Genomic DNA, 25,640 nt, shown 5'->3' with positions numbered 1-25,640 from the left:
ACAAGGGAGTTCCAGAGGGAATGGTCTGTGGAATGCAAATATGTCCTGCTTCATGAAGGACATCCTCAATGCCAGCTTTGCATATAAATCCTCTATGAAAGGGAGCGGGTATTTATCGAGCTGTGAAAATTAGTTTGTTTGTTTACAATCCCCACAAAGGTGACCTGATCCATTGGTTAATCAATCAGTGCTGCCCATTCTGCAAACTGAACTGGTTTGAAGATTCTGTCACTTTCCAGACCTCTGATTTCTGCCTTTATTTGTGCCAGTAAGGGTTGGTTTTACAGAACTTTGGAATGGCTTCTTGGTCAATATGCATGATGGCCTTGGCTCCTTTGATAATCCCTAGACCTTTCCAACAAAATTCCATTAAGTTAATTAAGACTTCACTCAGGCAGCCATTTTCTAATCCAGAAATGTTGAACCAATCTAGGTGAATCTTTCTCAAAACAATTCCACCTCATTGAGCATTAGCTTGTGCCTTTTACTACAATCAATGGTAACTGAACCAGCTGCTTCTCATAAAAGACCAGAACTAAAGTTGCACCTGTAATGTCGGGATTTCCTGGTCTAGGTTCTCAGTCTCGTCAAGGTCTTGTGCAAACTGAAGGATTAAAGTCCAGACCAAATTTCATTAAAGACTGGGTCTGCAATCACTGAACTGTCTCCCTCAGTATCAACCTCCATTATAACCAGGTGACCATTTATTTTGATTGATTTAGATTTGTTTTTTGTGAAACCAGATACAGATGAACTTTCCAGGGCACTCACCTGGATACAGGCCTATGAGTTATTTTACTCAATTTCGGTCCGGTGGAACTCTTTTGCTGCCTTGAGTCCTCACACTAGCAGCAAGCACAACTGGATCCAGTCTGGATCCTGAAGACAATTTTCACCATTTGACCGAGGCTTGGCTTTGTTTTGGGGTTTTGCTGTGGGCTGACCTAGTGTTACTCTGTTCAGGATGTGTTCTGAGTGAGGCTGTGCAATTGCCTTCACTCAAGTAGTGTTCCCAAGCTCAGTCAGACGGGAGAGGGTGTCTGCTTTGGAATGCCCTACAACTCATATACTCCACTTGCCACATTTTCCAATGATAAAGCCAGTTGTAGTGCCTGTTTGAAGTTCAGTTTGGCTTCAACCAGTAGGCACTTTCGCATGGTTACATCATTAATCCTATTCTTGTCACCAGTGAAATAACTCCACAGACGCTTGTATTCCATCAGAAAATCACCTTTTATTTCCATGTGGAAATAAAAGGTGATCCAGCTCTCTCAGAGTAAACAGAATGTCTGATGTTCCTGACCTAAACGGTAAGCCAGGGCTCTAATCTGGGAACTCACATTCTATGCGGTTCACCTGTTTGACCTTGTTACAATCACTGCAAGCATCATATGATGATTTAGTTTGGAACCCTTGGTTAACATATGAAAATTGAATAGAACATACTTTCTTCTTCTTCAAGATGACAACAAAATACTGATAAGCTTTTTTTGCACAGAAATATAAATACATTAAGTTAGATCTTTATAGCTCCGTTTTAATGGCTGAAAACCTTTTTATATCATCCTCATTATCACAAATACCGAACTACCAAGAAACAATGTCATAAATTCTCAACTTTCACTTTCTATGTCCTCCATAGAAAGACATTGCACGGAGCGAGTTGTAGTCCAGTTAGTTACCAAAGACTACAATACCCATATTGCAACATACTTAGTACGCACGCGCGTCCAATGCGGAACCTCAGACGATTGGAGGATGTGCAGTCAGGTCCTAACTAAAAGGGCTGCCAGCGTGACCTGTAGTTGTAAATAGTAAAGGTGTATGGTAAGAAATTGTAACTTTGAGGCGTATTAATTTTATTAGGTAAAGCTGGCTCTATCCTTTTGCGTCTGGAAATTTTGCAGGTCTTTGTCGTTGGTGGAGTTTGTGGTTTCTGTTTAAATTCCGCAAGTAGCATTGGTCCAAATTGATCTGGTGAGCAAGTTGAATATTTTAACAATCTATTTCACTGTTTAACTGAAGCTAAATGTGTTATTTTATGTACTGTTAGGGAAAGGTCCCAAAAGTCGTCTTAACCATTTATTTCCGCAACAAAGCATTTAATTACTTGTAAACGGTAACACTATCATAGTTGGCATCAACACTAATTCATAAATGCATGTTAACTGTAAAATGTTAACAAATTGAATGCGATTCATACGTTTCTTTTTAAAGTTATACTGTACAAATTCCATGATTAATGCCTATAACTTGCGTTACACGGGAAACTGTAAAATGCCAATTAGTGATTCGCTTCTAGAATTGTAAGTATTATCTCTCAATCATAATACCTTTGGATTGACACAAGCGGTGATACTTCTATCTATGCAACTTTCAAAAGTTAAGAGCTATACAGTTCCAGCACCCGAACTTAACACTTTAACTCCAAGGCTTTCTTGTCTGACCAACTTCAAGACTGCATCAAAACTTTCCCCGCAGTTCTGGGCAACTATCTAACTTTTTTTTTACTGTTTTGGTTTATAAATCATGTTTTTGTTCTTTCCTAACTTTTTTTTATAAACAAAACAAATCTAATTGTGTATTTTTGTCTTTGGGGCAATGAAGCATTTTTGCGTATTTAAATTTCATCAAGTGATTCTGCCTAAATGATTGGCTGCTGTAAAGGCTATAAGAGTTGGTCTATTGGATCAAAAAGTTAGCGTTGTTATATTCCTCTCCAGATTTATGTAGTGGGCCGGGACTAATAACTCCTCTGTTTTGTTTGGAGATCAAGATTTATATTACTCATAGTGGCAACATTTGAAGCCCTAAGTTTACACTTTTTTAAAAAAAAAACAACCTGAGCTTTATAATATGAAGTTTGAAGAGCAAAATAATCTACTTTTTGGAACAATCTTGCATTTTTAAACTCTAGAATTAAAAATGGAAAACCCACGAACTTGTTGAACATTCTGCAGAATGCATGGAATAGTAAATGTGACCAAAACACCCCTTGGATTTCTCAGCAACTCTACTCTCAAAAAAGATTAGTTTCACCTGGTCTAGGACATTTAACTTTTTTTGGTCAACTTTTCAAGGATTCCATTTTGTTTTGGAAGATTTGGTTTCAGCACTCAAGTCTCTCTAACTTGACCAACTACTCAAAGTTTTTTAGTAGTTCAATCTCCTCCCTGGAGTCTAGGTTCCAGAGATTGCACTCCAGCATGTACACATAGGCACCATTTTAGCTCTTTTGCCAACAAACCACTTTACCAATGTGAGATTTCCTTTGGTGTTCTGAGCTCCACCAAGCAAATACTACATTGGGTTTATTTCACCCATTCTCAGATGTGCTGAATTATCTCTGGCTCCCAATAACAGTCACCCTGCAGTTAGGGCAGGAGAAGTTAACAGCAACATGAGTGCTGTCAAAAGCCACTTCTTTGCTTTAACAATCTTCATTCCAAACTGCAACTAATTTCTCTCAGCAAGCACCCCTTATGCAGAAAAGCATTCCTGAGTTCCACACAACTTGATCACAAATTGTACTGAGTTGATGATGAATTTAATGGCCTTTCAGAGTTCACAGCATGCTTTTAAATTAATTTGTTTTTTTTAACTCTCCAAAACACACACTCTCCCAGGTCTCTAACTATATGTAAACCATATACTGTTTTCATGACTGGCTTTTCTATTCTGACCTAATTAAACAAATATAAATAACCTCTGAAAGCAACATGATTCATAATCAAAAATCCACTAAACTTCAGTTGCAACTATGCTTTTTTTGTTGTTTCACTTAGTTTTGGGAATAGTTTTGTACTAAATCACATCTACCACAAAACACCTTTGCAACAATGTCTAATTGTTCAGTTGCTTATAGCTGGGTACTACTCTTTGATCTATATTTTACTTACCTGCTTTTTGTCCTGTAGCATTTAATACTCTGATATAATCTCTGTATTTACAAATTAAGATTTTGCTACTCCTTTAGGAAGCCTTGATTCTAGAATAACCCTCTCCCACCTGGTTTTTGACTCCTCCAACTAGAAAAGTAAATGTCTGTGTGCATATTAATTCTACAATCAGTCTTTTCATTTTTGGTGGTCTGCACATGGATATTAGGCATTTTCCTTCTCCCACAACTCCCATACTCGATATCAACACCTGTTGACTCAGTTTATGCAATCCCTTGATGGACATTTGGGGCTACCATATTTTAGCTATCCTTATTGCAGTAAGGGTTAGTATGCTTGCCAAATGGAAGAACTTTCTGCATGTTAAACTTTCATCTGAATGGGATTGAAAAAAATCAAGTCACACGAGAAAGTAATATTTGGATTATTATTGATCTGTAAAATTGGTTTCAACTATGTCTGCAAATTTCATGCCCCCCGGACATTACCTTGGCATGAAGTATAATGTTCAATTTTCCACCTTCTCTCTATTTTTTGCTGTGCAGGACAAAAATGAAGAGCTGCCATGTGTTCTATCTTATCTACATCTTGTCTCTCCTCTTGGGTCTAATTTGTATGATAATTGTGACGACTTGGAGTAAGGTCTACAGGGGAGGCTTTGCCTGGGATGGCTCGGCGAAGATGTTTAATTGGCATCCTGTCTGCATGGTGACTGGGCTTGTTGTCCTTTATGGCAATGGTAAGCTTGGAATGTGTTTTTTTTAAATTGGCTTGCTGGTTGTTTATATTTGCCCCAATTTCCTCTTTTAAAATTTAGGTGCTGCACTGCACTAGTGACATTTGGCCATCTTTTCAAACAATACTTCTGAGTGTGTAATTTTTTGATCATGCTTGTATCATACTTAGCATCTGAAAATTATTTTAGTCTACACTTTCCATGCAGCTTCACTATACATTGTCACACCAAAGTTCTGCAGCAAAGCTAAATTGAAATCAATCCAATGCCATCAATGAGGCAGCAGATATCAAGGCAAACTTTGCCAGGTCACCCTGCAAAATCACCTTCACCAATGTGGAAACTTGTGCCAGTATTGGGAGTGCTGTCCTGTGGATCAGTCAAGAAATATGAAATAATCATGCCTTTCAGTAAAATGTCTGAGATTACTCCATTTCATCAGTGTTGGTGCCCAGTGATATGCAATCAAGAGGGTGCAGTCCTGTGAGTCAATTGATTCTGGACCCAAAGAAGTCTGTCAGATTAAACACAGACTAGGAAACCTCTTGCCGAGCAGACCAAACAGAGTCCCCCAACTGATGGTTTGAGGATGTTCTATGTTGAGCTCGACTTGGGAGAAGCAGTGGATAGAAAATGCATTCAATGTACTTTGATGGACCTTGAAGACCCTATTCGAAGATTTCTTTAGCACCTTTGCTAAGATAGTGTCTACCTAGATAACTGCTAGAATTCACAAAACTACTTGACATCATCCTTGTCAATCTAGCAATTGTCGATTGCATTTTTCCTTGGCAGTATTGATCATAATGGCCACCACGTTCTTGACTGGTATGGACTGATCAGAGTTGGACGATGTGGTTTGTGTGAACACTGACACCTGAAACAGTAGAAAGTACAAATCCTCTGTTTAAACTTGTCTCTGCATTCTTTCAAAAGTGAATTTATCCATGTGTATGTTGTGACATTAGGCAGTCTTAGATTAAGAACACACTCAACTTGAAGGAAGCTGATCTTTTTTAGTTGACTGCAGTGGGGGGGGGGGAAAAAACAATTTTGTGAAAATTGCCTAAGTTTCATTTCCTTGCACAGCACTGAACTCTGCTTCCAGATTTCAAACTTGAAACAAAATATGAGACACATGACTTTAATGTACCAGTGAAGAGATGACAGAAGCTGTTGTCTATTGAGATTTACATTATTTTAACTGTGAAACTCTCTGGACAAAATCACCAGGAGAAAGCAACACAGCCTCTTGAGCCTGATCCAGCATTCAAGACAATCATGACTAATTTCCTCCTTGGCCTCTACTCCATAACCCTGCCCATTCTTCAAAACCCTTCATCCCATTACAAATTAAAAATCTGTCTATTTTCTTCAATTGACTACCCCAGGATATAGTGGATGCTGAGACAATGAATTCCACAGATTCTCAACCATTTTTGAAAGCAGTAATTCCTCTTCAAATCAGTTTTAGGAAAAGATGTCATTGTTTTTAAAAACAATGACCTCTCATTCTAGATCACCCTACATCTAGAAACAACCTTTCTATGTTGTCTTTGTTGATCTTTTTAATTTCTCCATAAATTTCAATTATCTCCTTTTTAAATACTCTGGAGTGTAGGCCTACACTTTCCAAACACACTCTCTTCTTAAAAGAAACTCCACCTATTTCTGGAATTAATCTAGTGAACATCCTGATTTGCCTCCAGTGCGAGTACTCAAGGGGACCAAATCTGTCAGCAATATGCTGGGTATGGTCTCATGAATGCCTCTGGAATTGCACTCTTGCTAAAAGAATAAACAAACAAAGTCAGTGTTGCTGCAACTGCAGAAGGCACTTGTGAGAACACTCTCATACATTTTGAGGTCATGTCTCATTTTAGTTTCAAGTTTAAATTCCATTTGCCACCTCTTATTACTTGCATAGTACTTTGTGATTTCATGCACAAGGACACCCAGATCCCTCTGCATTGGACACACTAAAGTTTCTCTCCATTCAGATAACTTTGCCTTTTTTTTTATTTTTCTGACAAAAATGGATAATGTTACTTAGCCACACTAAACTCCCATCTGACAAACATTTGGTCCATTCCCCTAAGCTATCCATATCGACTTTTGGATTTTTGTTGTTTTCTCTCCTATTTTTAGTATTACTTGTCAAATTTGGCTGTAGTACATTCTCTTGTGTCCAAGTCACTAATATATATTCTAAATAGTTGGTGCCTGAACACTGATCCCTGTGGCACCCCATTAGTTGTGTCTTCCCAATCAGAAAAAGGCTCACTTTATCCAGACTCTGCTTTCTGGTGGTTAGTCAATCTTCAATCTAAGCTTTTAAAAAAAAACCCTAACTTCATTTGATGTTACTTTCTGTGTATTAACCTTTTGTGTGCAACCTCTTATTGAATGCCTCCTGAAAATTCAGATTTCGAACATTGCCATGATCCCCATTATCCACTTCGCTACAGTTGTTCAAAAATGAAACTAGCAAATTGGTCAAATGTGATTTGCCCTTCATAAAACCATGCTGACTCTGAATTGTTTTGACTTTTCAAATAATCTGCTTTAATTTCCTAATGATACCAATTTAACTAATTGATCCATAATTTCCTACCCTTTTTTTGTTTTAAAATAAGCATGTTTTATGTCAACCTCTTTCCTTTCTAATCCACTGGAACCTTTCCAGCAATGAAGTTTAGAATATTATAATCAATGGATCCACTGTCTACCACTTCAAGACCCTGGGTAAATTTTATATGCCTTCAATCTGAAAACTGAGGCTCTTGCTCACTCCACTCTCTCCACCCCTTCCCATCCCAATGATGACAGTTGTTTAAATTCTTTCTCTGACAATAACCTCTGCATTAGATGTCAATATTGGGATGATACTTGTGTCTTCCGCTGAAAACTGAGGCAAAGTCATGATTTTAATGTCTCTATCATTTGCCCAACTATTAATTTCCAGTCTCTCCCTCCAAGATACAAACATTCACCTTAACTTTAAGTGAACAGTTTATAGTTACAAAATAAATAACAAGAGCTTCAGTATTATGCTAGCACTTTTTTCAAAAGTTACCTTACTTTGTTATTTCATTTAAAATAAAAAAAAGTTTCACAATCTTTGTTTTAGGCTGCCCCTGACCTTTTTTTAAATGTGACCTTTTTTAAGTAGTTTTTGTTTTATTCTTGCTTAGTCATGGATGTTACCCCCTTCATCAGGACTGAAGGGTTAAGCTTGAAACATTGGCTCTTTGCTCTTGGAGATGCTGCTTGACTGGCTGTGCTGCTTCTGGTCCCCATGTACTGTTTCAAGTGTGAAACATAGAACTTCTGGTTCATCAGTACAAAACTGAAGCTCCTCTGTCACAACACTTTGGAAGATATTAAGTCTATTCACAAACCAGATTAAGGGATTGTTGCAAGCTGAGAGAAGCCGCAATCCTAAAACAGGAGGGGTTTTGAGTGATATTGCCTAATGTTTCACTCTAGGGGCCAACTGGTAATATTACCAACAGGTAGAATTTATCATCAAAAAACACAAATGAATTTCAAAACTGGTGTAGTTCTTCTAAGTATTGTCTTTCTTTGTTTTTTTTTTAAAAAAAAACCCAGCAGCACCTAACTTTCCTAAGCTACCAGTGGTATTGAGGTGACCTTTGACCATTCTGTCTGCCCAGACAGGTTCAGGTTAGACTTCTAAAGAGAATAACCTACCAACTGCACACAATAGTTCAAGTTTTCAACTGTTCACCAACTCTTTAGTAAATTGCAAGCTAGTGATCTAAGTAGAAAACCCCAGCCTGTATTTTGAAACTTTGGTAAATGATTTGAATTTACAAATTTGTTTCCTGATGGATTTTTGCATGTATATAAACAATTACATTTTATTTCAGCCATTCTTGTATACAGATTGCCCTTCACCCAGTCGAGGAGCAAGTTGCTTGTAAAGTTAGTTCATGCTACATTGAACCTTGGTGCATTTTCTCTTGCCATTATTGGGATGGTGGCAGCATTTGGGTTCCACAATAAGATGCACATCCCCAACTTGTATTCCATACACAGCTGGGTGGGATTTGCAGCCATTATTCTTTTTGGCTTTCAGGTAAGTGTTTTTTTTCTTTAATTTTAGACCTTTCTTCATATAAATCTGACTGCTCATAATTGTGAAAGGAAGAAATAACAAAGCTTCCACTTCTATGACAAAGTTAACTTGTGTAATGCCTGAACAATTTTTGGTTTTTGTCTTTATTTCTGAATAGATGCAACTGGCTATATAGACCAGAATTTCATTGAATGTATTGGTGCTGGAGTTCTGACTCACTTAGGCTCTAACAAAGCTGCTACACTTAGTCTGGTGCTCTTGAAGGGGAAAAAATCTTGCCAATTTTATTAATATTAGTTTCTGAAATCTACATGTGTCAATATGTTGACACATTTAGGCTTGTAGGAGTACTTTGTAAAACATTTACTACTTGGAATCTTGATCAGGTCAGCCAATGGGCTGATGAGTGGCAGGTGGAGTTTAATTTCGATAAATGCAGCACTTCACATTTAGGGAAAGCAACCTTAGCAGAACTTAGACCCTTAAGGTCCTAGGGAGTGTGGCTGAACAAAGACCTTGGAGTGCAAGTTCATTGCTCCTTGAATGTACAGTCACAGGTAAATAGGACAGTGAAGAATGTATTTGGTATGCTTTTCTTTATTGGTCAGAGCAGTGAGTATAGGAGTTGGGAGGTCATGTTGCAGCTGTACAGGATGTTGGTTATGCCACTGTTGGAATATTGCATACAATTCTGGTCTCTTTCCTATCGGAAAGATGTTGTGAAAGGGTTCAAAAATTTTCAAGAATATTGCTCAGTTGGAGGATTTGAGCTATAGGGAGAGGCTGAATAGGCTGGGCCTATTTTCCCTGGAATGGCTGAGGGGTGACCTTTTTTAGAGGTTTACAAAACTATGATGGATATGGAAGTCTTTTCCCTAGGGTGGGGGAAGTCCACAACTAGAGGGCATAGGTTAAGGATGAACGGGGAAAGATCTAACAGAGATCTAAGGGCAATGTCTTCACGCTGAGGTGCTAGGTGTATGGAATGAGCTGCCAGAGGAAGTGGTAGAAGCTAGTACATTTGCAACATTTTAAAAGGCATCTGGATAGATATATGAATAGGAAGGATATGGGCTGGGTGCTGACAGGTGGGATGATTTTGGGTGAGGAAATCTGATTTAGTATGGATGATTTGGACTGAAGGGTCTGTTTCCATGCTATACATCTGACTCCACATGACTGAAATAGCCTAACACCTAAACCATGGCAACCATGAAGGGTTATTTTCCTGAGCTACTGAATTTTTACAGAAACCATTTCTAATTGTGTGACAACTTCTGAACCTTGAGAAAGATAGTATTCCCAATTTTTCTTTGGCTTCTGATTTACTGGAATAGAGAGGAGACCATTGGGACATCTGGTGCAAGGAGGTGATGTTGATATGGTACATGATACTCCAGGTAAGGTCTAACATGTATCATGTCTAGCTGTGGCCATCTCACTATTGGAAAGGTGTGCATGCATTGGCGAGAGTGCAGAAGAGTCTTGGAATAGTTCAAAGAATGAGCAGCTTCAGGTATGAGGATACACTTAAGTTGGGACTGCTGTTCTTTGTGAGGAGGAGGATAAGAGGAGATTGATCGCAAGTTTCAAAGTCATGAGCAGGTTGGATAGAATAGGTAAGAGAAACTCTGCCCCCTCATCAAATCAATGCTCTCTATTAAATAATGCTCAAATGTAGAAAGGGTGACTCATTTATCACTGTCTGGAAATATGGTGGAAACACTGGTTTCAGGTCATTTGGATGACTATAGAAGTATTCCTGCATGACATTTATATGGAGAGAAGGCAGGAGATTGTACTTTCACAAGTTCTATTACCTCGTGCCAATAGGTTGAATGGCCTCCTGGACACGAACACTTGTCATTTTCTCTCTCTCCTAATGTCAGCCATGCGTCTTTTTAATTTTGTTCATTCACATTCAGTTGTATTGCTAGTGCCACTCGCAGTTCTTTAATATGCCATGGCCACTTTACTTCCATCCAACTTATTGTAATCAACTTGGTCAGACATATGTGACCCCTCTGGAACAGACAAGAACTGAAATCAGATTTGGGAATGCTGCTACTGTGGCTCTCCTTGCCTCCTTTGGAATTAATTGACTACCAGTCCTCTATCTCCTCTTCATGGGATATAATGGGGATAACCTAAACGACCACCAAAGGAGAATTATTGTTTGATGTAACATTTTTGGAAAGGAATGATGGTAAAACAGTGGTGAGTAAAGGGTACTAGCGAGATGTAACTAGCAATGAGATGCAGAATCAATCTGGATTATAATCAAAAGATGCAGTCTACTAAAATGGATATACTGTAGACCACCAAATAGTCACAATTTCAGCAAATCTACAAGGTGAATTCTGAGACTTTAATTTAGACATGGAATTTGTATGTACAGCACAGCAACAGACCCTTTGGTCCAACTTGTCCATGTCTACTAGATATCCTAACCTAATCTAGTCCCATTTGCCAGCACTTGGCCCATATCCATCATTAAACCCTTCCTTTACGTTGCTGTTTGTGAAGGAATTTAGTCAAACCATACTGCACAGTTTAGGTCTCCATAATCCTATTTTTAAAAAAGGACTGAGCTACCAGAATATTAGACCTTGACTGAATTATGAACAGCTTATTCCCCACTTATCAGACTTTGAATGGACCTTTTAATATTGATCTCTGCAATTTTTTTTTTCTTGGGCAGCTGTAACATTGGATCTTGCATTCTGTACAAGTGCATCAGAGCAATCTGCCTGTAAACCATGTATGACAACCCTTTCCACCATACCTTGGCACACAGGTTCACATGACAGTTAAAATTTAGAATTATCTTTTTTTTTCCTCCTATCTTTTAATATTGAGTTAACTGGTTATGGAAAACCTTTTCACTTGTGGATTGGTCTTTAAAACTGAGCTGTGTAATAAGTTACTAATAAATCTCCAGTGGGACATGTAAAGGAACTTCTTTTCTTGAGATCAGTTAGAATGCAGAATCACGGAAAGTGATTATGTTACACCTCCATGAGAGAGCACACCGGAAATCCGGTCCTGCAATTCTGGAATCAATAAAAGGTTAGAGTGCCTATAAGTACACAATTCCCCAGTTTACTGTCCTTTTTTTTTCTGGCACATGTTGATTTTAAACGTACAGACCAGTTTCCATATTTAATGTTTGTTTGTTAAATGGATATGAGGTACGGGTAAAGATTGTCAATCTTTGACATATGATTTTTCTTTGTTTTTTAAAACTCTCTCCCCCCTCAAAACTCTAATCCCATATACATTGTCTGTGTAAGGGTATGGGTGGATGGAAAGATTTGGGGAAGGCATCTGATTCTAAAACTAAAAACCAGAAATAACTTGAGTTCAGTAGGTGTGTCAGCATGAGTGGAGAGAAAGCAGAGTTGATATTACAAGTCCAGTAATGTTCCAGTTCTGAATGAGGGATGTAGGACTCAAAACATTGCCTCTGCCTCTGATTTCTGTCTCCAGATGCTGCCAGATCTATTCAGTTTCTCCATCAATTTGTTTTTAAGTTTTTCAGATATCTAGCATCAGTAGTTCTTTTTTATTTTTTGTCTGGAAACTCTGCCTGACTTTCCATTTCAAACCTACAGCCTCTGACAACTGTGGGGGAAATAAAGTGGCTTTGTTTTAATTTGGTTAAAACTATAGGGTGAAGGACAGTACCTCTTCTATAGACTTGGCTTCTGACAAACATAGCTGTTTGGTTACTTGAAATCCAATCACACAGTTGCTTGTAAGCAAAGCGTCTTTGTCATTTGAGCTGAGGAATGGTGACCAGTTGGCTACTTTTTCGCCACAAATCTAGTTGTACAGCCTGTTAGCAGTCCTTTTCCATGTCACTGTTGCTTGTTCCAGTAACACTTGCAATAAATATCAGGTAACTAGTTTTTAAAGAAAAATGTAGCAATCCTTTTCACAATCCTGAGTTTCTTTTTAAACAGTTATCCCATTTCAGTCCACAATTAACAATCCAGAAAATAAAACAGTCTTTACAATTTAAGACCAATAGTTTTGATTGTGTATTCAGTTTGTATATAGTGTAGCATTCTTTAATTAGGACAAGTTCTGTTTCAATGGTTCATGTAGTATAATCACAATAGTCATGAATCTTATCTTGTCATTTCTCTTGGTTTCTCTATTCTTTATCCTTGAACTGTTACCTTTTTCATCCATCTATGCTTGCAAGATGTAACTGCGTAGAACCTTAATTTTCATACATCTCCATCTGCCCTTTTTTCGGGGGGACTTCAAAAAGCCTGAAACTTTACAACTGTAAAATTCCAAGCTAGTTGACCATGATGATTCTGAAAAACAACTTGACATCCCTTCCAACTTCCTTGATACAAGTTTTATGCTTTCATAATGAATATCAACCACAACAAGGCTTCCGTTCAAAAGTGTTATGCCACTATCTTGGTGGTGATGTTTTGGTGGCTTCCTCAAGGTAAGTGTGAATGATTAACAGTTAAGTGACGAATCACTCATAAGGTGAACCTATTCCAGAGAAGATGGCACTCTTTAGAGGCAAAGAACTTTTGTCTTCAAGTTTTTGTTTTTGGAAATCACTTCAGTAATAAGTGATGAGGGAACAGTGAAAGAAGTACTTTGGATAAGACTTTTGAATTAAATTGTCTTTTATGTGTTGCTGCTTTTTTTTTAAATGAGCAGACCAGTTGGATTTTTGCTGCTTCTGTACAAACATTGCCTCCATTTGGAATGCAGGTTTCAAATAGAACCTGATAACAAGACTTAGTCTCAATTTTATATATTGTTTGAAGTGCTCAAATGAGATTTTACTGTAAGATTTTGTTGGCAGTTGCAGAATGATGTGTTTTTTGTCTTTGCCAGCATGATTCTTCAACTGTATCACCTCATGAAGTTCATTTATGCCCTACTTGACCCTCTGAGAGGCTTGTCATGCATCCATGTATGTAGGACTGTTCCTGCTAGTGTAAGTTTAATTTTGGAACATTCTAATTTTTTGTTCTTCAATCTACAGTGGCTGCTGGGATTCCTGGCCTTCTTACTGCCCTGCACACCCCTCTGGATTCGAGCTGCTTACAAAGATCTGCATGCCTTCTTTGGACTCTGCATCTTAGTAATGGCCATTGCTGCTTCTCTGTCTGGAATTAATGAAAAGTTAATATTTGTGCTGTAAGTTTATGATTGAAAGGACAAAAGTCCTTCTCCAGTTAACTCTCAATTAATAATTGCTTTGAAACTTTTTCTTTTGGAAACTGACATTTTTCAGGATCTGAAAAGAGACGAAAAATATATTAATTCAGTGATTCACAAAACAGATTTAGTGAAGCTAAATTACATTAGGACTATCCAGAAGATTGAGGTGAAGTCATCCAAGTTTCCAAATTTTTGACCTCCATTAGAGGTATCTGCAACTTTACTGTGTTCTGGCTTTGATATCCTGCACGGTCAAAGCTTCACCAGAATTCTAAGCAGGCTTTTCATCCAGGTGGCTACTATTCAGACAACTAAAGTGCAAATGTAAGATTCCCTGGGGAAAAGTGAAGGTTTTTAGGGAAAAAGACTGGTTCCAACCAAGAATATGTAAGTGGAATGTGAGGGACTATGAACTTGTCCCTCGATTATTTTGGGAAAAAAAATTCTGCATAAAATTATAGTTTTGGATATGTTTGGAATTTAATTGCTATTAATGGTAATTAAAGCTTCAGTTGCCTTGATTCTAAAGGGCCCACGTTTAAGATCTACTTCTGACCAAATTTAAGGTCAGCTATCCTCAGCTCTGGCTTTATGCTCAAATTATAAAGCACGTCTTAATACATTAAGCACAAAAATTAAATACATGTTTTGACATGACTTCATAGCATAAACACAGTGAGAAGTCTGCAAAGGTTTTGTAGAATATAACAAAGCATTTAATCTAACTGAATCTCATTGTAAATTGTGGCTCAAGGGTTGCATTGACTGGCATATCAATTTCCTCAAACTTCTTATCATTTCAGTCTCTTGTTTATTCACTTCCCTGCTCTAAATTACACATGGGTTGAGGACCATTTCATCTTGTGATAGGGGAGAATTTGATCTGCTGTTTGAACTGTTCAAAACCTAATTACCAGTATATACTATAAAACCAGTAAATATTTAATGCTATTGTCTTTCCCTTCAGTAATGCTCCAAATTCAACTAGTCCCTACAAGAATCTGCCACCTGAAGCATGTCTGACCAACGTTTTGGGAGTGATTCTGTTGTGTTTCTCAATGACTGTTGCCTGGATGCTCCTTAAGCGTGATTGGCAGCGTCCAAATGCACATGAATCTGTACTTGGTGATGCCACAGAGGTATGTTGTGTACACAGATGCAATACATCCAGTTAGGTCTTTGCCCCATTTGATTTACAGTGACTATTTGTCGTTATTTTCAATAGTGACCAGATGAAATGTTTTATTAAAACTTTTTATATGGCAAACAAAATTGTTTTGTAGACAAATCCATGTAATATAGCTGACTTTTTTATATCTTTGTTTGCACTTACTGAGAAATTTCACTTCCCACTCCCACCTTTTGTACACAACCAGTTTTCAGTGATGCTAAATTTGTAGCTGCCCCATCTTCTTCTTTTTTTGAGGTTCAAAGAATGTGTCAACAGATACAACTAAATGTGAAATGATTTCACATCCTTTGGCTTAAAAAGGAAATGAACACGTGTACATTGTTCTTTTTTGAATTTGGTACATTTTTTTTTGGCACTCCTTTTTTTTTTAAAATAATATCATATCATCTACCTGATTGTGTCTAGTGGGGAACATGCCTGCCACCATCCTGCAGGACTAGTGACCAGAAGGTGCCAAGTTTGATTTAATTTTTGCTTTGTTGTCAATCTGAGTAATTGCCATCAAATGGTATGTTTACGTGTATTTCACAAAAGGATTGTATTTGGATAAGGATATCCAGCCAGTATTCATCTGTAGTCCTGAGTGACTAATCAGGTGAATTTAAGAGGCTGTCATCTTCTGTGGAACTATATTCCAGTACAAGCTGATAGCCAAAACACAGTTGAAGGGTACATTCTCTTGTCTTGTGACTTAAATAATTTTTGATTTGGAGATGCTGATGTTGGACTGGGGTGTACAAAGTTTAAATTTAAAAGTCACAACAACAGGTTATAGTCCAACAGTTTTAATCGGAAGCTCCGAAAGCTAGTGTGCTTCCAATTAAACCTGTTGGACTATAACCTGGTGTTGTGATTTTTAACTAAATAATTTTGGCTATTCTCTATCTTGAGGATGAAGAGTACTGAAAAAAGCATGAAAGCAAAATTTGTGAGCATGCTGGAGATTTCTGATTTTTTTTTGAGAAATCCAGTAGGTCAAGCAGCAACTGTGGTGTGAGACTGACTGACTGACTGACTGACTGACTGACTGACTGACTGACTGACTGACTGACTGACTGACTGACTGACTGACTGACTGACTGACTGACTTTTCAAATCCAATAAGGGTTTGTTGAATAGACTTGTATTAGACTGAATGTGAAACATCAAATCTGACAGCCAAGTTTGTCAAGTTACTCCAATCTCTAGTTCTGCTTTTGCTTTGATGTTGGGATATTATTTGGGTTTAGGAAGATGAAGAACAAGTTTTGATTTTTGGGTTGAACACTGTCTTTTACGCATGTAATTACTTCCCATGTGGCAGCCAGTTTAATAAAGCATCACCTTGTTATCTGCAATAACTACAGTCAATGGCAAATGCATCTCTACATATAGCTACCATATGCTTCCTAACTAACTGGTTGTTTGTCTTTTTTTTTCTTAAGCCACTTCTGACTGAAGACTAAATGATGAATAGCTGAAGCTTTTCGGATGCAGTTGGAGGAGCAGTTGAGATTTGTAAAGTGTTGCTGTTATGCTGTATGGAATTATGACTCCTCAATTATGGTCTTTCCCTAGAGCAATGATTTGAAGAAACTTTAGTATTACAGTTTGAAGTCTAAAAGTAGACTGGATCTAAATTTGAATAAGAGGGTGGAATAGACCTTCTCCTGTATCTGCTTTACATTTCAGATTTTAGCTAGTCTGTTTCAAGGACAGACTGTAAGTAGACAACTTAAATTAAATGTTGTATAATACTATTTTCATTTGAAGCCAGAAACTCAATTAACATGATTAATGCACTTAGGAAACTGTTGACCCATTTTTAATATTGGAGGAAGAGGGAGAAAGAGTTATAGGCTTAAAATGTTGACCAGTTGTCATTTGAAACCTTTCTGTTGTTTTCCAAATTTGAGTGTTTTGTTTTTACTTTTGTGGAACACTCACATGCACTTACTTCAGAGTAACCCCTCTTAAGGAAAAGAACTGATCATGTAGAATCTAACTTGTGGAAAAGAACTGCATTTTGTCACATGCTAAGACACATGTAACCTTTTGGCTTTTTAAATCTTTGCACCACAAAGCTGAGAATTTTACTTTCATGTTCAGACAAGGCTTGAATCCAGCTTCACTTGTTGGAGGCTTCTCATGATGCTTAGTCTTTGGATTTGAAATTTGAGGAATCTCATATGTCCAAAACTGGCGCATGATTACAGTTCAAAAAGTTTTGCACAAGGTGGGTACTTGAGACTTAATGATGAATGACATTCTGCCAGAATTTAAGTTTTTATTCCTTCCAGCAAAAGCTTTATTGTATATTTGCACTTTTACAGATTTATTTTCTTGTCTGTTGCTCACTGGCCTGTTCCATTTTTTTTTAAATGTACTCTTTCACAAAAAGATTCTACACTTTTGATAAGGAAATTGATAAATTATTTATTTGCTGTTTTTTAAATGTAATCACTAAGATTCTGTCAAGATATGAAAAATTTTTAAATGTATTTAACACTTGTAGATACTGTCAACCTTTTAATATATGACTTGGATTGGGTTGAAATTTGTTTTGCTCGTCTGAAGTGTAATTTTTAAGTGGACTAGGACACTACAATTCAGCTAGTTTTAAAGGGTACCAGTTTCAAGTTTAGAAGTACAATTGTATTATTTTCCCGCCCCCCACCTTGTCTCAGTCAAATCCCTCGAACTCAGCACCGCCTTCCTAACCTGCAATCTTCTTCCTGACCTCTCCACCCCCCACCCCACTCCGGCCTATCACCCTCACCTTGACCTCCTTCCACCTATCGCATCTCCATCGCCCCTTCCCCAAGTCTCTCCTCCCTACCTTTTTTTTTATTTTAGCCTGCTGGATACACTTTCCTCATTCCTGAAGAAGGGCTTATGCCCGAAATGTCGAATCTCCTGTTCCTTGGATGCTGCCTGACCTGCTGTGCTTTTCCAGCAACACATTTTCAGCTACTGTTTTGAATATTCAGCATTTCAAATTGTAATTTCATTTTCCATTCTGGGGAAAGTGAATCTGTGCAGATATTTAAATTTTGGCTTAAATGGAAACTGCAGGGCTAATCCATATTGCTATTGTTTCCTCTGAAGAAAATTTGGTCTTGCATCCTGACTCTTCAAGAGCAGGATTTTTTAGAAAAAAAAAGTTTTATTACCAGTTAAATGATTGATTTGATTGATTGCTGTATAGTGTGCACACAATCAAATCCAACAATAACTCTTTATCTAAGCTATGTGGGTTACAGGAAAACTATTGACCAGTACATCATAAGAAAATCCCTGGTTTTAAAAATACTGCTAGGGTGTCTTACAGATATGACTTCAGTTAAATATGCCTTCTGTCAGACTGCACCTCCTAACAGGTGCAGAATTGAGGAAAATGAAAATCACCAAAAGGAGCAAAACTCAACTCCTCAGCTGCTTCTACAGAGATTTTAATTAGTAATGCTGTCCAGTAATAGCATGAACATCAACTTAATTGAAGAGGTAATGAGAAAGTTAATAGCCTTAAATGTTTAAAAAAGGACAACTAAAATGTAGTTTAGAATTATAGAACACATTTGCTGCACACTAAAACTAATATGGCAAGAGAACTTTTTTTTTTGCCATAACATCAGTGAATCTGTATAAATGACACCAAGTGATAACATTCACAGCTATTCTGTGAAATTAACTTCACAATGTTTAATTCTGACCTCGGAATAAAACTCTGTCAAACTAAATTCTTTCCTGAATTATTGTCCTTTGCTATTATCTGTCTAGTTCAGAACATGCAGTGCTTTCATTAACTTTTGTGTTTGTGACAGTAATGCTTTTGTAAGCCTGTGTATAAAAAGTCTTTTTTTGATAGTATGACAGAGTAGCTGGCTAGGGCTTTTGAAAGAAGAGTGATTTCTACTCTCTGGGATTAATAGAATCCAGTTAGCTTGACTGACTTATAGGTATCAGTGTTATGTTGTAACAGTGATGCTATTAGTAAATGAAGGGAATGATTAAAGTTGAACTAATCTGTCTGTAAGACTTAGTTTTTTCAAAAAACATTCCGGACCACCAAAGAGTATGATTTCTGGGACAAACCATGAGAGAGGCTTACAGGTTGAGTTCATAAGGGATTTCCTGGGCCATCTCAAATCTCTACTTTTAACAGTAGTTGCATAACTCTTTTTTTTTTTTCTTTTTTTTTAAGCTGTAGTGGGGTGTTAGTTTTTACTTTGTAAACTTTTAAACCTGTTCCCAAATTTTAGAAACTGCAATCTGTTGCATTTTTTTTTGTTGTTTAAAGCTTTCCTTGGCCTCAACAGTATTCAAGTTCCTTCCTGTTACTGCATACATACTTATCAAGTCTTCAAATTATTTTACTTAATCTCTCAACCTCGTTGCTGATCTGACTATGCCTAAACTCCAACTAATAATCCAACTATGAACACAAGTGAAGCATTTGCTTTTCCTAGAGAATGTTTGTTTGATGTTTTTTTTATATAACCACCTGTACTTTTCTTTTGGAGTTGCACTTTTTTTTTAAAAACAAATTTCTGTTTAACATTGTGTGGTATTTTGTTGTCACATTACTGTTCATGCTAGTGAGTGAAAGAATGCAGCTGTCTTCCAACAGAAGATAAAGATTTGGAAGTAGGAAAACTTTGAATTTGGTGGAAAGAGGCAACCATTGTGCAAGGAAGTGGAAGACTTAATTTGTTCCTCTAAAGTCTTTAATTTATTAAAGGTTACATAAAGCTTGAATATAAACTTCATCAGCACAAAGTTAAGTAACTTAAAGCTTTTCAACCGAAAATATTGCCATCCTAGTTTAAAGTAGGCACAAATTATGTCAAATCTGAGGTGCAGGACTTCAGATTTGGTTGTAAATGTTGAGGCACTATTTGTAAAATAGCAAGAGGTTTTGTCATCCCTGTCCCAAACTGACTATCAATTGTTTCAACTTCACCAGATGTGTATCTCTTACATCTCTTTAATAACTAAATTTTCTCACCTAAACCACCAGGCATACAGAACAGGTATGTTGTAAAGTGTACTAAAATTGAATATAACTAGGGATCATGTCAAACTTGTTTACCATTGTTTGTTTGCTAAAACAAATGACCACAAACATGTTAGAATTTCACTGTTTAATATATGCACTCATGTAAATATTTTCTTTGTGCTGGTGATGTAGTTGCATGTGTGACAATGTGGATCTTTGTAGATGTTACAAAGCAAACCAGTAAATCACTGTCAACTACATTTTTTAAAGCTTTCATAATTAATTAGGACTACATTAGTAATTATCACAATTAACAACAGATTAAGATAAGATAAAGTTAGGCAATTTTGCATTTTCAGCCTGCACGAAAGGGTACATCTTAATATTTAAGCTTAAAATCAGAAAAAAATTTAAAGGAAGTCCCAGGTGTGTGGTAAGTAAAATCAAAATTCTCTGAAGTTGTCACTGCCAAGTGGTTGCGTTTTAGATAGCTGAATTTTTATGCGTCAATTTTCTTCCCAAAACAGTTGATGATGAGATGGTCACAAATGAGTATGTGCTTTAGTGAAAGAGAATCATCCCTCTACTGTGGCATTTTTAAACTTTGTTTAGCCTGATTTGAATGAATGGCATCTTTTGTTGGATTATTGTATATGTGACATTTTGTATTAATCCATACAATGAATTGTTTTTGAAATAGGTAGTGAAACTAGTTGGCCTTAATGATAAACATATCAGTGGTGATGGGGACAAAGGCAGCAACTTCAAACTTTTATTTGCTTTATAATTAAAACTTGATGGCCTATGATCCTGTATACCTCAATCTGGCAACAGTTTGCAGGGGGAAACAGACTTTACATGTATCACTATGCAAGAAGTTTTAATAAAGTAAATTTTTTTAACTCTTGTCATCAACAATTTAACTTGCTGTTATTAGCAGGTTAATGATCTGTATGGAACAATCTCTATGAAAATAATTAAATGACAACACAGCCTCATCTGCATGTCAATGTAATTAGATAAAAAGACAAGACAAATCACATTCCGTTTTCTCTCCTATCACTAAATTCTGGAATAATTGTGATTCCAAACATCCACTATTTCAATACTACCACACTGAAATTACAATTATTACTTGCACTGGGTTTTATTTACCACTTTCTCAGAAGAATCGCTACAAAGATTTATTATCAAATGTGGAAACGCGCCCAAACAACCGCCCCGGTGATAACCGCTTCCACGATCGCCAGGAAGATCGCCGACGGACTCGCGACCCCCGCGGCTACCGGGAATGACTACGGTTCTTTCGTCGCCACAACGATTTCCGCCCCTTCGGTTGCCGTCGCCGCAGCCACTTCCGCCCCCACTGACATCACTAACCTGCAGGACCATAACGCCTCAGGTTTCTCCGCCCCCACGCCGTCTTTCGTCAATACACGTAACCCTGCCCTCACGCAAACTTCGTCATCACGCATAACCCCCCACGCTTATTTCCGTCACGACGCATGACCCCGCCCCCACGCCGACCCCCGCCCCCACGCTTATTTCCGTCACGACGCATGACCCCGCCCCCACGCCGAGCAACGTCACCACATCTAACCCCGCCCCTACATCGATCTCTGTCCCCACCCCCAGCTCCAGTCCCACACCAGGTCCTAGCTCCCAGCCTTGCCGGATCTTCACCATCCCTCCAGACCTCCCCCTCTCTGAGGATGAAAGATCAGTCCTCAGCAGAGGCCTCACCTTCATTCCCCTACGCCCTCGAATCAATGGGTTCAACACGCGGTGAGATATTGAACAATTCTTCCGCCACCTTCGCCTCCATGCCTACTTTCATAACCAAGACTCCTGCCCACCCTCTGACGATCCCTTCTCCCGCCTCCAACGCACCCCATCCACCTGGACACCCCGTGCTGGCCTCTTATCCGCCCTTGATCTATTTATAGCCAACTGCCGCCGTGACATTAACCGACTCAATCTGTCCACCCCTCTCACCCACTCCAACCTCTCACCCTCAGAACGTGCAGCCCTCCACTCCCTCTGCTCCAATCCCAACCTCACCATCAAACCGGCAGACAAGCGAGGCGCGGTAGTAGTTTGGCGCACCGACCTTTATACCGCTGAGGCCAAACGCCAGCTCGCGGACACCTCCTCTTATCGCCCCCTCGACCACGACCCCACCTCCCACCACCAAACCATCATTTCCCAGACCATCCATAACCTCATCACCTCAGGGGATCTCCCATCCACCGCCTCCAACCTCATAGTCCCACAACCCCGCACCGCCCGTTTCTACCTCCTGCCCAAAATCCACAAACCTGAATGCCCCGGCCAACCCATTGTCTCAGCCTGCTCCTGCCCCACTGAACTCATCTCCGCATACCTTGACACGGTTCTGTCCCCTTTAGTCCAAGAACTCCCCACCTACGTTCGGGACACCACCCACGCCCTCCACCTCCTCCAGGATTTTCGCTTCCCCGGTCCCCAACGCCTTATTTTCACGATGGACATCCAGTCCCTGTACACCTCCTTTCCCCATCACGAAGGACTCAAAGCCCTCCGCTTCTTCCTTTCCCGCCGCACCAACCAGTACCCTTCCACTGACACCCTCCTTCGACTGACTGAACTGGTCCTCACCCTGAATAACTTCTCTTTTCAATCCTCCCACTTCCTCCAAACTAAAGGAGTTGCCATGGGCACCTGCATGGGCCCCAGCTATGCCTGTCTCTTCGTAGGATATGTGGAACAGTCCATCTTCCGCAACTACACTGGCACCACCCCCCACCTTTTCCTCCGCTACATCGATGACTGTATCGGTGCTGCCTCGTGCTCCCATGAGGAGGTTGAACAGTTCATCAACTTTACTAACACCTTCCATCCCGACCTCAAATTCACCTGGACTGTCTCAGACTCCTCCCTCCCCTTCCTAGACCTTTCCATTTCTATCTCAGGCGACCGACTCAACACAGACATCTACTATAAACCGACTGACTCCCACAGCTATCTGGACTACACCTCCTCCCACCCTGCCCCCTGTAAAAACTCCATCCCATATTCCCAATTCCTTCGTCTCCGCCGCATCTGCTCCCAGGAGGACCAGTTCCAACACCGCACAGCCCAGATGGCGTCCTTCTTCAAGGACCGCAGATTCCCCCCAAACGTGATCGACGATGCCCTTCACTGTATCTCCTCCACTTCCCGCTCCTCTGCCCTTGAGACCCGCTCCTCCAACCGCCACCAAGACAGAACCCCACTGGTTCTCACCTACCACCCCACCAACCTCCGTATACAACGTATCATCCACCATCATTTCCGCCACCTCCAAACGGACCCCACCACCAGGGATATATTTCCCTCCCCTCCCCTATCAACGTTCCGCAAAGACCACTCCCTTCGTGACTCCCTCGTCAGGTCCACACCCCCCACCAACCCAACCTCCACTCCCGGCACCATCCCCTGCAACCGCAGGAAATGTAAAACTTGCGTCCACACCTCCACCCTCACTTCCCTCCAAGGTCCCAAGGGATCCTTCCATATCCGCCACAAGTTCACCTGTACCTCCACACACATCATCTATTGCATCCGCTGCACCCGATGTGGCCTCCTCTATTTTGGGGAGACGGGCCGCTTACTTGCGGAACGCTTCAGAGAACACCTCAGGGACGCCCGGACCAACCAACCCAACCACCCCGTGGCTCAACACTTTAACTCTCCCTCCCACTCCACCGAAGACATGCAGGTCCTTGGACTCCTCCACCGGCAGAACATAACAACACGACGGCTGGAGGAGGAACGCCTCATCTTCCGCCTGGGAACCCTCCAACCACAAGGGATGAACTCAGATTTCTCCAGTTTCCTCATTTCCCCTCCCCCCACCTTGTCTCAGTCGGTTCCCTCAACTCAGCACCGCCCTCCTAACCTACAATCTTCTTCCTGACCTCTCCGCCCCCACCCCACTCCGGCCTATCACCCTCACCTTGACCTCCTTCCACCTATCACATCTCCATCGCCCCTCCCCCAAGTCCCTCCTCCCTACCTTTTATCTTAGCCTGCTTGGCACACTCTCCTCATTCCTGATGAAGGGCTTATGCCCGAAACGTCGAATTTCCTATTCCTTGGATGCTGCCTAACCTGCTGTGCTTTAACCAGCAACACATTTTCAACTGTGATCTCCAGCATCTGCAGACCTCACTTTTTACTGCACCAGTGTGTTAGCTTTCAGTCTTTTGTGCACAAGTACCTCCAAGCCCCTTTTGTGTTGTAGCTTTGTGCAGTTTTTCTTCAATTAAATAACATTATTCTTTAGTTCTCCTTCCAAAATGAACTTCAAATTTTCTTATATTGGACTGTACTCCATTTTGCCCACTTAACCTATCACTATCTCTCTATAAACTTTGTACCCCTGTTGCAACTTGCCTTTCCATCTACTGTTGTGCCATCTACAAATTTGGTGTCAGTATATTCACTTTTTTTGACCAAGTCATTCATATATATTGTAAACAGTTTCAGTCCCAGTTTTGATCACTATGGAAAGCCACCAGTTACAGGTTCCAACCAAAGAAGAACCTTTAATCCCCACTTGCTGTTTCCTGCCCAGTAGCCAATTCACTATTCATGCCAAAATACCACCTTCAACACTATGGGCTCTTGTGACTAACCTTTTATAAGCTACTGTATCAAATGTGTTGCTGGAAAAGCGCAGCAGGTCAGGCAGCATCCAAGGAACAGGAGATTCGACGTTTCGGGCATAAGCCCTTCTTCAGGAATAAGGGCTTATGCCCGAAACGTCGAATCTCCTGTTCCTTGGATGCTGCCTGACCTGCTGTGCTTTTCCAGCAACACATTTTCAGCTCTGATCTCCAACATCTGCAGACCTCACTTTCTCCTACTGTATCAAATGCCTAGAGTTATCTGACATTGCCTCTCTTGCTTTTTGAATAGGGGTTTCACATTGGCAATTTTCCAATTCTCCAGTATTTCTCTAGAATCCAAGGACCTTTGGAAAATTATAACCAATGCAATCACTATAGGTGTAGAAACTTCTTTTTAGGATCCTAAGATGCAAGCCATCAGGGCAAGTAATCTTGTCAAATACTGATGATCATGGTACGTAATTCCTGCTCTATATTCTTAGGATTAATGGATATGCTAAGTATCTTCCACCATAAAGACTGATGCAAAGTATCTGTTAAATTCTTTTGCTCCATAAACATCTACCCAGATTCATTTTCTAAAAGGTGTTTGTTCACTTTGACCTCTCTCTTCATTGTCATATATTTAAAGACACTGTTATTGTCAGATTTTATATCCATTGCTAATTTGGTTTTCTCTCTATTGGACTTTGAATTAGCTAGTTTTCAGAGATATCACTACCTTTTGGCTCCTTATATGCCTTTTCTTTCAACATAATACTTTCCTTTCTTACTGAGTCATCGAGTCATACAGCATGGAAACAGATCCTTTGGTCTAACCAGTCCATGCCGAACATCATCCACACTAAACTTATTTCATCAGCCTGATCCTGGCCCATA

General features: G+C 39.5%; 1 protein-coding gene across 3 annotated transcripts; it reads left to right on the top strand.

Annotated features, from left to right (window-relative positions):
* Nucleotides 1-1,755: 1,755 nt before the first annotated feature.
* Nucleotides 1,756-18,865, top strand: LOC132824397 (lysosomal membrane ascorbate-dependent ferrireductase CYB561A3-like). 3 transcript variants are annotated; one of them, XM_060838823.1, is made up of 7 exons: nt 1,779-1,827; nt 1,908-1,977; nt 4,445-4,638; nt 8,529-8,737; nt 13,761-13,915; nt 14,907-15,078; nt 16,556-18,865. In XM_060838823.1, exons 3-7 carry the CDS (start codon nt 4,452-4,454, stop codon nt 16,574-16,576), a joined length of 744 nt encoding a protein of 247 aa, XP_060694806.1. In that variant the 5' UTR covers nt 1,779-1,827; nt 1,908-1,977; nt 4,445-4,451; the 3' UTR covers nt 16,577-18,865. The 3 variants fall into 3 exon arrangements, with proteins under 3 accessions (XP_060694807.1, XP_060694805.1, XP_060694806.1); XM_060838824.1 differs by lacking the exon at nt 1,908-1,977 and having other exon boundaries at nt 1,756-1,827; XM_060838822.1 differs by having other exon boundaries at nt 1,760-1,977.
* The last annotated feature ends 6,775 nt before the right edge of the window (nt 18,866-25,640 follow it).

Source organism: Hemiscyllium ocellatum, chromosome 18, assembly GCF_020745735.1.
Source record: "Hemiscyllium ocellatum isolate sHemOce1 chromosome 18, sHemOce1.pat.X.cur, whole genome shotgun sequence".
Taxonomy (NCBI): domain Eukaryota; kingdom Metazoa; phylum Chordata; class Chondrichthyes; order Orectolobiformes; family Hemiscylliidae; genus Hemiscyllium; species Hemiscyllium ocellatum.
Note: the sequence above shows the minus strand (reverse complement) of the source record. Positions and strands in the feature narration are given on the sequence as shown.